Source organism: Lonchura striata, chromosome 11 (genome assembly GCF_046129695.1).
Source record: "Lonchura striata isolate bLonStr1 chromosome 11, bLonStr1.mat, whole genome shotgun sequence".
Lineage (NCBI taxonomy): Eukaryota > Metazoa > Chordata > Aves > Passeriformes > Estrildidae > Lonchura > Lonchura striata.
The window spans coordinates 9,979,684-9,995,728 of NC_134613.1; the positions used below are offsets into that span (position 1 = coordinate 9,979,684).

Consider the following 16,045-nt stretch of genomic DNA (forward strand, 5'->3'; position numbering starts at 1 on the left):
AGCAAGCAGTTCATGTGATAGCTGAAGAAAAACCTGAGTGTGAGACTACATCTGTTGGAATTTTAGTGTGGTCACAACGCAACTTCCATGTAGTTTCCATTTAACAAGCAAATCTCTGAGAGGAGAGGGGTTTAGACAATTTTGGAAGTATTTCTGCTGTGTTGTCAGGTTATTTTTTTAATAGGCAGGAGTTTCTGCTTTATATACAGAAATTAATTAGCAAACCTAATTAATGCTGTCTTAACCAAGGTAATATACTTTTCTCTGTTCAGTCAGAGTGGGTGAGCAGAAGGTGGATCACTGATTTGTTACTTACTTGTGTGTTCTGTTTTTTCTTTTTTTTTTTCCAGGCAAAAATTGACAGTGTGCCCGATTATTGATGGGGAAGATCACCTTCGTCTTTTGAATTTCCAGCATAACTTTATAACTCGTATCCAAAATATTTCTAATCTTCACCATCTTGTTTTCTTAGATTTATATGATAATCAGATTGAAGAGATAAGTGGGGTTTCAACTTTGAGATCCCTGAGAGTCCTTCTGTTGGGAAAGAACAGGTAAAAATAATAAAACCTAACTAAGGCACTCTACCTCTTGTGGTGTAACAGCTGTGAATTCCCATTGCTTCTGTTACAGTTTCCAGTTTGTGATGTTGCTGTTACACCAGTGAGACCTGGCCTAAGATTAGCTAAGTGTCAGGGATCCTGCTGAGGAACCACACAGATTTTGTGTGCCATGTTCTTCAAAACTTCTTTTCTTAGTAAATTTAAGCAACATTTCCAAAGTACTTCACATGTTCCCATATAACCTTCTGATTGATTATTAAATGTGTTCTTAGATTTTTGTGGAATGTTTTTTCAGATCAAATGTAGTATTCATTGATTATTTATAGCCTATAAAAATATTTCTGCCTGATGAATTTATCTGGGAAACATACCAGACAGATGAGTCATGCATTTTAATGCTTATTTATTGCTTTTAGTCCTGTAGCCTTTAATAATTTTAATAATTTAATACATGTATCTGTGGAATTGCTCACACATCTAAAGGTTGTGGTCTGACTTTAAAAATTTTCCTCATTTTCTTACATTCAGTGAAGTGAGAACTGGTGACCAGATTTCAGTTATGTGCAGATTATAAAGAATGTACCTCCTAATTCAGCCTGTGTTCTAAACGGAGAAGTTTCAATAGTGCCATATGTTACTAGAGCTAAGAGCTTTTGTATTAAAAATCTCACCTGTAGAAATCAATTTTGTTTATAGTAAAATGTTGGGGTTGTTGGTACTACAATTTTAAATGCCTTGAAGAATTATTTTCCTTATCATAACCACCCTGAGTGCAGTTTACCTTAGGAGTGTGGTGTTGAGGTAGTTAGGACTTGGCCTATCAGTGAGTGAGTGGTTACACATCAGAGTTGTTACCAACTTGTTTCAGCTTGACCTGTGTGTGATCTTTGATTACTCTCAAAGCAAATGCTCAATACATGTGTTTAATGTCGTCAGCCAGTAGATGATGCTGTTGGGTGTGTAATAGCCTAGGTTTGGAATCTGACAAAATATGACAGGACAGAAAATTTTTGAGAAAATGAAGTTGTTGACTTTGGTTGCTAGTGGAGCAAGAATTCCATCCTTTTCTTCTTTCTAGAAGAGCCACATAAATTCTGCTCCCCTTGAATTATTGACAGTCAGAAAGGAAGATGATAGTGTTAAAATCATACTCATTTATATGTCAATTTTTTTTTCATGGTTCAAAATTTTGGGTTTTTTTCTGTTACTCTTGTTAGTAAAAAAAAAGGCTTTATTTTGTACTGACTGGAAAATAAAAGATTCTTTTAATCTAATATTTAAAATAATTGTCATAATTGAAATCTTGCAGAATAAAGAAGATCTCAAATCTGGAGAACCTAAAAAACCTTGATGTTTTAGATCTCCATGGAAATCAGGTACAGTACAATAACTTGATTGCTTATGTTTGTTGTGTAGACATCATGTATTTGCTGTGTCTTCTACCCAAGTATTGTTTCTTTAAAGGGAACTGGTGGCAAATTTTGTAGCTCTTGGGATCACAGAAGTCAATAAGTTAATAAATGGTGTTGTGATTTTTATTTTGAATTTTTGTACCTTGTGCTTTCAGTGTTGTACTTCAGAAAGGATACAGGGATTAAAATGCTGAGTTAGCCAAGTATGATGACACTCCTACCTACACAACAGTAAACTACCACAAGCAGTTCTGGTGCAGTTAAAGTAACACAGTCCTAGAACTGCTATAACATTTTTAGGTACAATTGATTGCTTTTTTTACTGTTGGTGGTCTGACAAAACCAGATTCCCTACACACGTGTAAAAGAGAAGAAAAAGACAAGTTAGGATTGTAGGGACTTATAAGTGGTGCAAGAAGTTTGTGGCGCTTTAAATCCCATTATTTGAATAATGAGCACGTTATGCAGTGGCAGAGGCACTCTAGGCCCAGTGATGGCATTACCCTTGGAGTCTTGGCCATCTCCAAACATATTCATTCATAAGTGTTTGTTTGAACAACACAATCCTTTTTGTATTGCTGTTGGAAATTTGATGGGGAGTTATGTTTTTGTTAAAAATACTTGCAGACTAACACTGCAGCTGTGGCAGTCAGCAAGCTTTCCCAGCACAAATGAAGGAATCACTGATGAAAATTAAACACATCTTGCACAATTCTTACAAGTGATTTTGATGTAAAGTGGAGATTTTTTTTGTCTTCAAGTATCTATCTAACTATTTACATTATCTGCAACTTTACTAGGAGTTTTGGGCTGATCAACTTCATAATTATAGGCCTACTTTGATACAGGGAATGTAACAAATATGTCAGGAGCTAACATTAAATCTTGGAATTTTGGAAATTATTTTGGTTTTCAAAGTATTTTCATCATAAATGTAGATGTGAAGGGCAAAAATGTTTGGAAATGGAGTTAGTTATTTCCTTTTTTGGTAGATTTAGTGTATTTTTCATATAAAGACCAAATAAAGGCTATGAACTTATCTTCCATACATAAATTATCTTTCTCTTTCTTTCTAGTCAAAGATAAGCATGTTTTCCTGTGTAAGTTCTTTTTTTCCCTGCCTTTGAGGAATTCAAAATTTATAACACCAATCTGCCATCCCATATCATTAGTTATTTTTGAATGCTTAATGAAGAAATGAAGGGGAAAATGCTGTGTTTGGGATACATCGTAGTGGACTAGTGCTTTGTTTTGAAGGATGGGTTTTGTTGTTGTTGGCTTATAAAACCCTGAATTAAGGGAGCTCCTTTAACTATTTAAATTCATGGGATTTTTATTTTTGGCAGCCTTCTTGTCTATCTTAAAGGGTATTTTTTCTACATTGCAAATTTCTGAAGAGCAGATTTCAGCAACATAATTTGCTCTGAGAATTTCAAAATATGGTTTCTCATGTGTAAGAATGTAGAAATTTAAACAACACATCAGAGAATTGAAGCCACACTTATCTCAGTGGTGTTCAGCAAAACGAAAATAATCATTGAGCATTGGGATGTACAGGATCTCTTATATGTTACCAGTGATCCCAGGTGAACACTGAACAATTAAATCCTGTGCACAAGTTAGAGACAAGCTATTGGAAATACAGTAGATTAACTATTAACACAGTAATATAGACACCAAATTGCATCAATCGGGGGCTCTACACATAAATTTTATTCTAGACTGCTTTAAATATGAAATGTCATTGGAGTAATTTCCTGTGTTCTGTTTAATTCTGTGAATCATTTTTCTTTCCAGAAGTTCAAGATGTAAGTAAAATTATGCAACCTGATTTTTTTATGCATGAACTTCTTTTCATTAATCTCGAAATTTTTTTTTAAATATGCAGCTTTCATTTGTGCAATTTAATTATTGATGGGTGATTATTTGGTGCATAAAAGTATTTTTCTGAATTCTATTTCATAGTGAGGTATTCAAAGAAACAAGCAAATGAGAAAATAAATAGTGGTTTTGTTCAGTATTTACAACTAGACTTTGACTTGTGTACTAATTTCTTTTTGATACTATATACTAATTATTTGAAACATGCAAGAGGAAGTGATAATAGCTTGTATTATATCTTACCTAATAGTCCATATGAAAAGCTGGTGTACCTTCATGTGTGCATGCCTAATGGAAATAGGCAATACAGTAAAGCTAATCTTAAAGCTTAGCAAAGTGGTAAAGAGTATTTCTATATGTTGCTGATGAAATCATTATTTTTGCAATAGCAGTGAAATCCCAGGATTAATATTCTAGACTGTGGCATTCTAGCCTGTAATTCTAGCTGGGGAGACATCAGCAGAGCTCTGTGGTCTTCATGCCAACTGTCTGCTCTTGGGGTTGCTTTTTAAAAAAAAAATCTCTCTGTATAAAGATCTTTTAAAAAGTGGTATTTTCTGTTCCTCTTGCTATAGTATTTTTGTATGAAATCTCAGAAATTAATAGTTTAATTAGCAGTTGAATCAAAAGTTTAAGCACCTTGAATCAAAAGTTTAAGATGTTATTTAATTTTGGCCTTGTATCTACTTTTGTACGCTTTTTAATTGAGAAATTGTTGAAATATTTCTTATAACAGCATATTGCAGTCACATGTACACATATATGTGCATGGATATATAGAAATTGCCAACAAAATGGGGCATCCTCAAACTGTTAAATAATGGCTACCTTACCTCTTCTGTTCCAGGAGCTGCTAGACACTTTGTGCAGAATGGCATGGCCACACTTGCACTGGGGTAAAGCAGCAGGAAGTTCCATGTCAGACACCAGCCACTCTTTACTGCTCTGCACCATGGCACTGCTGGCCTCTTGGAGGAGGATAGTGTGCCTGGGCACTGGGTGCTAAAGGGGGCTCACAGGGGTCCAGAGATGTTAATTTTAATTGTCAGGGAATGATCTGTGTTGGTAGCTCTTTGCACTGCCAAAGCCTTGGGGCTGTTAAGTATTTTCCACAGGAAAACCTGCTGGCTTCTTTCTGCCACCCTGCATGGATTTCACTGAGAGTACCCTACTGTCCCTCGTGCAGTGGCTGTCCTTCTCCCTGTGTGCAAGTCAGGCATGAATTCAGCATAGGCTGGAGGACAGATCCCACCCTGCCATGAGAAATAACTACCTGGATAGAGAGCCTTGTGTGGATCACTGGGAAACATTAACAGCAGGAAACAAACCAACCCATACTGAATCATCAGAGCATTGATCAATGCCTCTGTAAAATACAATGGTATTTCTAGAAATAAAAACTAAAATTAAGGATCATTAGCTATTATTGCTCTTTTTGTGCCTTTTTTTTCTTTTGCTTTGTCATTATCGCGAGTCTTTAAAATAGGTTATTAAGTATAAAAACAAGCATCTGCCAGCTGCCTGTTTACTGTAATTCAATCTTGGTTAGGTCCCTCCCTTTTCTAATCCCAGGGAAATAAGTGAGTGCCTTTGCAGACAAATTAAGGCTCAACCATGCACAAAATTCCCCCATTTTGGCATACCACAATACCATCGCTGTTGTTTTGGTTTTGTGTCTTCATGGTTGCTGCTACAGAGCAGCACAGCTGAAATAACCTTATTTCTGATGGGATAGAAGGAAATGTTAACTGAATTTCTCTGCAGGATGGCAAGAAAAATGTGGGTGAATACTTGTTCTTGGTCTCTGAGTACCATGGTTTAGAGAAACACAGGCACACTATTGTATGAAGCTGATAGTTCATGTACACTTTTAGAAAATGTGTGTCATAAATATATATATATATACACATATATTTTATATCCATATAAAACACAGTGTGCATGTTTATCATATCTCTGACAGATTGCCAAAATAGAAAACATCGGTCATTTAAGTGAACTGAGGGTGTTAAACCTTGCCAGGAACCTCCTCACTGTTGTAGAGAACCTGAATGGACTGGATTCACTCGCAGAGCTCAACCTCCGTCATAATCAAGTCTCTGCTATAGTAAGGAGCAAAACTCTTGTCCTTCTCTTTTTTCTTTTTCATTTCCTTTTCCTTGGTTTTGACAAAATGAATGTTAACTAACTTCTTTAGACTATATCAGTGTTTCAGATTTTTGACATATGGTGTTTCCTCATATTGTGTTGCTTATGTTGTTCTGCTGCAATACTTAATTATACAACATAAAGGTGAAACAAACACATTCATTTTGGTGTTATTTTCTTTAAATGTTGTCAGGAAGATGGGACTTAGATGACCTTTAAAGGTCCTTTCCAACCCAAACTATGCTGTGATTCTATGATGACTTGTAGTGTTTCAAATCTTGAAAGCTTATGATGTTCCTTGGGGAGAGGAGAAGAGATGTTGTGGTTCTGACGTGCAAACTTAGATACTCTTCTTCCATACAAATTCATGTTCAAGAAACAAATCATCTCAATTTCTGTCAGTTAGCCAAGCCATAAGACCATCTTAAATTTCAACTTAAGAATGTTGCTGGGGCAAATGCAAAGAAAACAGGTATTGATTGTAAGAGCAGAGTTTTCGAATGGAAGCTTCAACTCAGTATTTAAAGTATTCTTTGTGGGAATCCAGAGCTTCCCTCTGGCTGCCCTGGAAGGTCTGGGACCCTGGCAGGGAGCCGAGAACCCCCCTGTACAGAGCTCCAAGAGACACTGTCTCTGATCTCTGTCCATGGAAAAGAGTTTTCAGTCTTACAGGATTAATTACAAGCTCTGAGTGTTTGATATGAGTAATAATTAAGTGTGGCATGGGTGCAAAAGTAAAATTTTAGGATTCTAGATTAGGGGTTCAAAGGGGACAAGATGGAGGAAATTGGGTGTGTCTTGTCCTTTTTCTCCTCCTTCATGTCCTCCATGTTTCACTGTAGTGTTGGCATTTTTCTATTGGTTTAGGTTGGGGACGCTGTTCAACGTAGGTGACAGATATTGGCACATTATTGTAAATCCAGCACAGGGAGTTTCTGGTATTTAATGTTTGTAACATCCCCCTGAGGGCAGAGCCCCACACGCTGCCCTGCAGGACAGAGAACATGTTAGAGATAAGCAAGAATGAACAACCTTGAAAACCAGCACAGATGAATGATGACTTCTTCTTTGGCAACGGGGCAGAAAGACAGAGACTTTTTAAAATCTTGGAATCATCAATACCACAGATTCCGACAATTCTTATTCTAAAAATTAAAATCTTAACTTTGCAATTTGAGTTGTAGTTCAGATATGGCAAGTGGATTATTCAAGCAAGAGCTTTTTAAAATAAAAGTTTACTTAGATAGCTACCTTTTTCTGGCCTGCATAATTTTTTTAGTTCCTGGTCCCCTGTTGCTGCTGAGCCTTTTTTTTTCCTTCAGTTTCTGCTATTTGCCAAGTAGGAATTGTTTTTACATTTCAAAAATGAGAAATTTCTGCTCATTGCTGATTCTGCCACTGTACCTTCCCCTGTGTCAGTGATGTTATCTAGAATTCTCCTTGCTTGTAGCTTCTGCCTTTTCAGTTCTCTCAGGTGCAACTTGTACTTTCTGCTGTCATAAGTGGAGAAAGCATGAAATTTAAATTAGTGAATTACAGACTTGGACTCTGCTGTATCTCAATGTTTTAGAGTTTCCTGTCAGGGACAGTGTTTCAGAAGATAATATTCTCTTCAGGGAAATATTTATTTTACTTGTTGGACTGTGGGCTTTTTTAAGTTGTTGTTTTCAGTATCTTTTTGGGTTTTTACTCTGATTAAATTCTAATGAAATACAGTTTTGTGAGTGTGGATTGTTTTGTTTTTCATTTTTCATTGAATGGTAATTTTAGCAAGTATGGCACTAACTCTGTTTGAGTTTTGGACACATTGTACTGTCTAAAACTAAGTAAATATGGCTCCTAAAAAAATATTTTTTCATATGTTAATGATAGGTGTTGTCTTTTTCTGTGTGTACAATAATGTGCGTGTGTTTCTTCACTTATATTTGTTTGGGGTTTTTTTAAATGAAAAAGCTGCATTCCTTTTGTATGGAAATTCATATTCTGTTGCAATAGGAAATTACTAAAAATGCAGAAATATGGAAAGAAATATATCATTCTATGGAAAGAATACCCAAGATACTTTTTTTTCTGTAGCACTTGAGTAGCTGAGGAAGGGGGGGTTATATTTTTTTAAGATTAATTTGAAGTTCATGTGGTTGACTGTGCAGGTGGAGGAGATATTTTAATCATGATGTTATGATGTAGCACTTAGGTGCAAAGTATTCACTCCTAAGCTCATGAAAAGAATTTGGTTACTGTGCTTTAGTTACTCAGTTACTGTAACAATGCGAATTATGACTTAAGCTTTTTAAACTTGATTATTCCTTCAAATGAAAGAATCTAAACTAAATTTAAAAAATAATTTTCTGTCCTAAAATAATTTTTTTAATTAATCTGATATAAATAAATTTGAATTTTTTTATGAACCTACCTTATTTTTCACATACCTCCCTTTGACCTACCCTAAGTGTATTATTCTTGTGTAGGAAAAATAATGATCTCATTTGTCAAACAAAAATAGGATTCCATACTGAACTCTCTGTCCATTGCAATCTATTGTATTGAATAACTTCAGTTATCCAACTGGGTTGTAGCTAGTTTAAGGAATTAAATCTGCAATGATCCTTTACAATCCACTGGCCTTGGACTATGAGTTTAGGGACTGTTTTTGTCTTTGAGCTTTTTTCTATAGACTGAAAATCCTTGACTCATAAGTAGTTATTTTTGTAATAATGAACTGTAGTTGATTCAAAGCTGTGGGATTTGCAGAGGCAGTCCTGGGTCTTGGTTTATAGCAGAAGCATCTTACAGGATTGAAATTTATTCAGAGAGTCTGACTTGTCTGGAGAATAGCAAACAGAATAATCCATTTCCATCCTTTCCATCTAGTTGTGAGTTAGGGCCTCTGTTAGGAAGATTATCTATATTTTTCTTTGGAAGACTGACCTGCTTGTTTGCTTTGAGATATTAAAAATTTAGCATTTTGGGTTTTGTCATCTGCAGCTTGATCTTAGACTTGAAGGAGGACTGGTCAAGGTGTTCACCATTTTTTAAGAAAGAGCTCCTGCCCTCTGCCCTTCTCACTATAAGACTTTGTATCAAAATTGAAGTAGCTGGAGAATTTATTTTTTTTTAACAATCCTGTCTAGTGTTTCCTGCCACACCTATGAGAGTTGCAACATGTTTTACAAGATAGCAAAACATCAGGCTAGGAAATTTGTCTTGAAGGGTAATTACTTTGTGTTCCCCAGTGATTAGGTGGAATCATTGCTGCTTAAGCATTACTGTGCACAACCCTATAATGCCTGTTCTTGTGTGAGTATCCACCTGTATCATGTGTGCCCACCCTTTTAAGCATCAACACCAAGTAACCTTAGGGACAGAGGGGATACCCAAATGCATCTCTTTTGTGTGGTCTGGTCTGGGAGGACTCAGGACAGCTCTGAATCAGGAGTTTTTCACCTGCAGACTTGGTCCCATAAGCCTTGCTCATTATATCCAGTGGTGACTATCAGCAGCTTTGTTAGCTTAAATTCAGTGTTTCATTAATAGGAGTTACAGGGTTTGTTAGAGCTGCCTTTGTTTTCCTGTTTGGAATGAACTGTTCTGAACTACTATATAGGCATGTCAGAAATCTGATGAAGGGAGGAAGAGTTGTAGGCTAAAGTCAAGACACTGAGCTCTGATGCTCCTTTCCCTTTCCCGGGTTTATGTCCTCTGGTTTCAAGTTGGAGTATGGCCACTGTTAGGGTAAGGAGATGCAGACTTAGAACTGAGGGGTTAAGTGCGAATGGCTTGTGAGTCCCTGCAGACTGTGCTGTCTGTCTGATATGGATGTACATTTCACAAATGAAGTTTGATCTTACTTAATATGTTTCATCTTACTGATATTTGAACTATTTGCTTTCTGCAAAGGTATTTAGTGGCGGTATTAAATTTAGAGTTTCGTATTCTATAAACACATACCTTCTAAATATTAATTGTGGAGGTTGTAAAGGTGACAGAGTCCTTCAGTTCATTCTCTGACTGGAGAGTCACTGCTGTCTGGTAGTGCTAATTGCAGCGCTGTATTGCACTTCAAAAACCTTAAAACCTTTTTTCAGCAAGCTTTTTTTTTTTTTTTTTTATTTAAAGCATGTTTATCCTGCAGCTTAAATGCTGAGAAAGCACCTTGGCTTTTTTCCCAGAAGCCTGTTCAGAAAGCAGCAGCAGCCTTATCCTCCTTTTCTTCAACATGATTTGCTTTGCAAGTGATGCAGCATGTTCTGCAGAGTGGGATCTGCACTGAAACACTCCCTTGCAGTCTGCATTAGGGAGAGATGGTGCTGCACGTTCAACAGAAATCAATGCTGCAGCAAGGTTACAGCATTTAGAAATGAAAGCATTTCATCAGGCCAAGTAAAGAGGCTCAAAAGCCAGTTTCATCTGCTGAATTTATGCCTATCTTTTCTTTCTAGAAAGATGTGGATAGTTTGCCCTGTCTCCAGCGTCTCTTCCTCAGCTTCAACAATATATCTAGGTAAGGGGAATAGTAGTTTGCTTCCTAGCAGTAATTTGAAGTATCCTACTGAAGCTTTATTTCATGAAAATTTGAATTCGAACACTGTAAGTACAGATCCTTTTTTCCTTCCCTAACATATCAGATAAAAACAATCAAGCCATTGTGTATTTTCTACTTTAAGTATAAAAATTCCTGAAACCCTTTGCATTTAAATTTAGTTGTACTATGAGTATTCTACCAAGAAACATATTTTTAATTGAATAATACTGTTTATAGTGGTAAGAAATAGAAGTGGATTTGTAAATATATTGTTTTGCTGCTAACCTAGTTGTCTGTTAAAGCAGCATGATGCAAGGTAGAAATTATATTTAACATTCCATCACTGTATTTCTGGAGTTATGCAAATTGCTGAGTCAGATTCTGCTTGCTATGGGTAAATTATTTCATGCTTGTATTTTACTTGTCCATGTATTAATAAAGTCTGAGAGGTATATTCATGATTCCCTTTCAGACCAGATGGCAGAAGCAAAATAGCTCAACTCACAAAGCTGGGCTTATACAGTTTCAAGTAACAAGAGCATTTTGTTATAAATAGAAATGTTTGTCTTCTGTGCCTTTTCATATTAATGCATTTTTGTACTCTGCCTTTAAACTCATGCCAGTGTTTGAAAAAAACCCTAAGTGCCTGCATTATCTTCACTTTGGTATGTCCTTTTTTTAATCCCTTGATCACCAGCAGCTTTCTTTGTTTAGAATCAAATAATTAAATATGGGGTAGGGGAAGATGCTTCATGTTCTAATTACTGGAAATGCCATGCTATTCATGTGGTATCTGCTTTCTCTGTAAAATGTACTTAGTAGGAGCTTTTATTGTAGTAGCTACTCAAACATTTTATATTGACCTGCATTATGTGTTTTGCAGATAGTTCCAACCTACTTGTCTGTGTTCCTTAGGTTCTTAAAGTACAAATGCAGTACATCTTAAATACTCATGGCAGTTAAACACTAAAAAACAATTCAGAGATGAGCTGCAGGAGTCTTTGTGCTCTCCCCTTAGTTAATTTGCTAGTCTTTTTATTTTAAGAAGTGAAGAGGGGGGCTTAGCATTTTGCTGCTTTTGAATCATTTCCAGAATTGAGACTTGCCTTTGTTTCTGGCTTTCTAAAAAAAGTCTCAGGTTGGCAGGAGCAAGGAGGAGACTGCAGCAGCTTGGCTCCCTCGCTGTCAGGGAGCATCACTGCAGTCAGGGAAATTGCCCTGTCTTTTTATGGACTTGGTGTCTTTTCTGTGACTTTCTGACTGCTTTCTCATATTGTTTTATGCAAATTCATGTTATTTTTACATTGTTCAGTGAAGGAAAAATGCTTGGAATTTTCTGTGAGGTTTTGATAGATTTCTCAAAGTTTGTGATCAGTAGCTTGCTTCTTGGTACTATATAAAAATTTTTGTCATTTATCCATGGGGGCTTTAGTTGGTCTATTGTTAGATCAAGTCAGGATTTTTGTAAACTACAAATACTTATCTAGAACATATATGGAAATAGATAATTCAATTTGAGTTTGCAGTTGGATTAGGTATAAAAAATCTTAAACAAAAGATATTGCTCATCTTTAAGTTTTGTATATGCATATGGGTAGATAAGTGGATTATTTTAAAACACACAAAGGAAAAATTTATTTTCAATACATTCAGCTTGGAGTTTTTTAAATGATAAATTTAACTACATATAGCAGTTCTGAAGGCTAAAACCCTCTAAAAAAATCCTTACTTAGAGTTATGTAGTATATATGTTTTCTACCGGGAAGTTATTAAATATAACAAGTATGTTCTTGACCATCTGTGATCTGATGCTTGGCTTGATACTCTTTCAACTGACTGAGGAAGTTCTTTGCAACCATAACACCAATGAATTGCTGTGCTGTATCTGACCATTCCTACACCCTTTAAAATGCTTTTCCTTGCTTTTGAGTCGCTTACCCCATTTGTTCTGGACCACAGGGTAATTTGAAAAATTATTTTTCCTAAAAACGACTGTCTATACAACTGAATTTTGTTTGACAAGCAAATTGGTGCACAAATACTCTTAATTAATTTATCTGTAGGTGCATAAAAAAGATCCCCCTGTAAATGAAAACAAACAACAAAATTGCCAGAACTTGAATATATTTGTTACCATTTCATTGCAATATTTTATTAATGTTTATTTTTTAAATAAAATTTTTGAGACAATGCTTTCATGGAAATATTTTCTTGTTTCTATTTTTGTATCAGTGACAATACTTAAGTCTTAAATTGACGCATGCTGACATACTGAATTAATATTTCAGTAGAAGACTCGGGAATGCCATTAAAAATTGTCACAATTTTAAACATGAGGATATTCCATGGTTCTTTTTACCTCATACTTCAGAGAAGGGCTCAGAATGCTGCTGCTTCTCTGCAGAAGTTTTAGTAAAAAAGGATATACTGGCAAGATAATGCAAGCTAAAACTGAACTTAATGCTGACAGGCAACAAAGGAAGTCCTGTTTTTTTGGCTTCAGCCCAAACAATCTAAGCAGTTACACACTGAAGGTGTTTATACCTGATGGCTGAAGGCAATATCTATATACAGGACTTGTTATAAAGAAATGGGAGAAGTCCCATTTTTAATTTGTCATGTGGCATAGGGAAGACATTGCAGTAACATTTGCAGAAAAGATTTGCCACAGATAATCGGAAAGTAAATTATTGCTCATGTTTGAACATGTGAAACCAGGGAAGACCATTTTTTAATCTTGGAAAAAACCCCCATATTTTTAGTGTTACACTGCTGTCCAGGTCAGCATTATGTTGGCTTTTTCATTTAGTCTAGGCATATGGAATGAGTTGGAAACAAACTCATGTAATTTTTGTTCTTCATTTGGTTGCTGAATTGGAAACCTGAGAGAAGCAATGTTCTTAGCCTAATAGAAACAAGAAAGTACCTTTTTAACTCAGCAAGATGAAAATTTGTAGATGCATTGTTAAATGCTTGAACAAAAGCAAGTAAAGGGGAATGAAAGGTTCATAGTAGTTACATCTGTTTTCATAGATAGCTTAGTAGTTAGAAACATGGAAAAACACAAGTTTTCTTCTTGGAGTATTTTTGAACATACCGTTCCCTTTCGGGTGTTCTTTCAGACTATAGTAAGTATGTTGCCTTCCTTCTCTATTCCAGAGCTTTTCCCCTTTGTGCAACACGCTTTTAAAAGTTGATGCAAATGTGTAGAGAAGGAACAACTGTCTCCCTAAACAAGCAGGTTAAAACAGAAAATGAATGTTCCTGTGTCCTGTGAATGTGTCTATCGCTGGTGCAGGCTGAGCTACAGAGTGCTCTGCTGTTAACTAATTACTGCATTGTGATATCAGAAGCGGAAGTGGCTTTGTGTCCCTTGGGCAGAGGGGAGAACTGGATGCAGGATTTGGAGCATGCACACAAGATGGAAAACTGATCTATTTGCAAAAGATTTCCAGAAAACACTTTCCGATAATTTAGCCCAAATTTGTGACTTATTTCTGTGTTGCTGAAAAGACAATTTCAGCAAAGACGATTTATGTAAGAAGAAGAACAGGAATGAGAGGTGGTTGTCTCCTGCAGGAGAGTCTTTTGGAAAGAGAATCAGACATTTCACTTGAGAAATTTGACAGAGGCAGTCTGACACAGCACCATCCAGAGCTGCTTTGTATTTCCTGAGCAGGTTAAAGGCTCCTTTGTGGTGAGCAGAGGCTGGAGAGAGCCTTGAGATGTGGCCTCTGATTCGTGTTGGGTGGTCACCACGGGACTCTGTCCCAGCAGTCTGCATGCTGGGAAGCCAACAGAGGCTTGGTTGTAACCCATGCCATCTGTTTGGAAATGTAGCACACTAAAGCTTTCATTAGTTTAGGATTAGGATATCAGTGTGACAAGTACAGTAGATGAACTTTTCTGTATGGAATTTCTAAAGCTCAGGTTTTTTTATGTGTATACAAAGATGTGAAAACATTTTTTTGCACTTTTTCTTTCTAAAACTGATGTGCTAATAGGCCACCTAAAAGCAGGATAAAGCAAGCACATCTGTTTTTAGGTCCAGAGTGAATGTTCTGGCATGCTGAAGCAGTGAGAATTTCAAAGCACAGCAGTATGTGTAAGTGGAAGGTCTTGAAAACACACTAGTAATCTTTCAACTTTTCTGTCATTTCCTGAAGAAATTGTTTTTTATTAAAAATGTGTAAATCATATGTAGTGAAAGAAGTACTCTTTGGTTAAATGTTTAGTGGTAAGTACTTGGAATAAATATATTTAATGCTTTCAAATATACTTAAAATAATTTTGAAGACCAAAGATTTTCATATTTTTCAAGCAAAATTTGTTCTAGCTCAATGGAAATTCAGACTGTGGGGGTTTTTGTTCTAACATGTTTGAGTTTGCCTTACTAACGTCTGTGTCATTTGGGAAGATTATCTTTTATCTTTAGGACATATTGAGTATATATTTTATGTAATATGTCAGACTGATCTTCCAAAAATGCACTTCCATAAGCTGTTTTCTGGAAAGGAAACAGGATCATAAAAAGAAACAGAAAATAATAATCAAGCTTTAAATACACATACAAAACTGCCAATTCTTCAGCTATCCTAAGAACTTTCACTGTCTGTCACAATCTACCCACAGTTTATTTTCCATTGGTTTTTAGATTGTTTTCATGCACAAAGTACAAAGGCAGTAATATTTTCGTCTTTACTGTCACTTTTCTGCTGTGCCCTTTGAGTGTACAGTGCAGGAGCTCCTTGCATGCTGTACCAATTGCACCAGAAGAGTTATTGCAACTTTATTCAGTGACAGTCTTTGAAATGAACATCTGTACTGCTTGTGTTTTCTGATCACTAAGTTCAGGGCATACTTAAGGTTTGACTTGGCTTAAGGCAGACCTGACTTTGGAATGCCAAAGGACATAAGGATGGTGCAGTGTCATAGATACATTGTAAACATGTTAGGCAGTCTTATTTAGTACCATAACTATTCAGCTTTTTGTATTAAAATCCAGTCAAATAGTTCTCTGTTGTTTAAAAATACTAAATATCTGAGCTGCTTTTTTTCACATTTCATTTTCAACAAAAGGAACACTACAGAAGTTATACATCTCTAAATGTGTTTTACACAGTTCAGTTATTTTTTGGCAGGTAACCAAATCTGATGTGTTCTAATAAGCCAACTGGTTGTAGACTGAGCTCAAACTAATGGACTAATCTGTTTTGAAGATGATGGTTTTGTAGTTGTTTTACTTCCAATATTAATGATTATTCAAACACTTAGGATCATTCTGTGATACTTGTGGTTGGCTTTCTCTCCTTGTACTTTCCAGGTTTTTCATGCTGCCTTTGATGGCAAATACACCTATTGTATTTCTGAATATGAATTTATATGCATCATATTTTAGCAGGGGGTTTGATTTAAATACTCCTATAGTTCTCCTTATTCTGCATATCTTTTTACCTGTATGTGAAGGGAATAAAAGGTTTACCAGCAGAAGCTGTTGGTGTTTCAGAATACTTGTATTT

The 16,045-nt window shown here is 35.9% G+C and overlaps 1 protein-coding gene across 3 annotated transcripts in view; it reads left to right on the plus strand.

Moving 5' to 3' along the window:
• LRRC49 (leucine rich repeat containing 49) overlaps nt 1-16,045 on the plus strand; it is a 40,847-nt gene that overhangs the window by 3,750 nt on the left and 21,052 nt on the right. For all 3 annotated transcript variants that reach the window (XM_077785883.1, XM_077785882.1, XM_031505791.2), the window contains exons 5-8: nt 351-554; nt 1,873-1,939; nt 5,820-5,963; nt 10,444-10,505. In XM_077785883.1, coding sequence (XP_077642009.1) covers nt 351-554; nt 1,873-1,939; nt 5,820-5,963; nt 10,444-10,505 — 477 coding nt within the window. The remainder of the gene's footprint in view (nt 1-350; nt 555-1,872; nt 1,940-5,819; nt 5,964-10,443; nt 10,506-16,045) is intronic.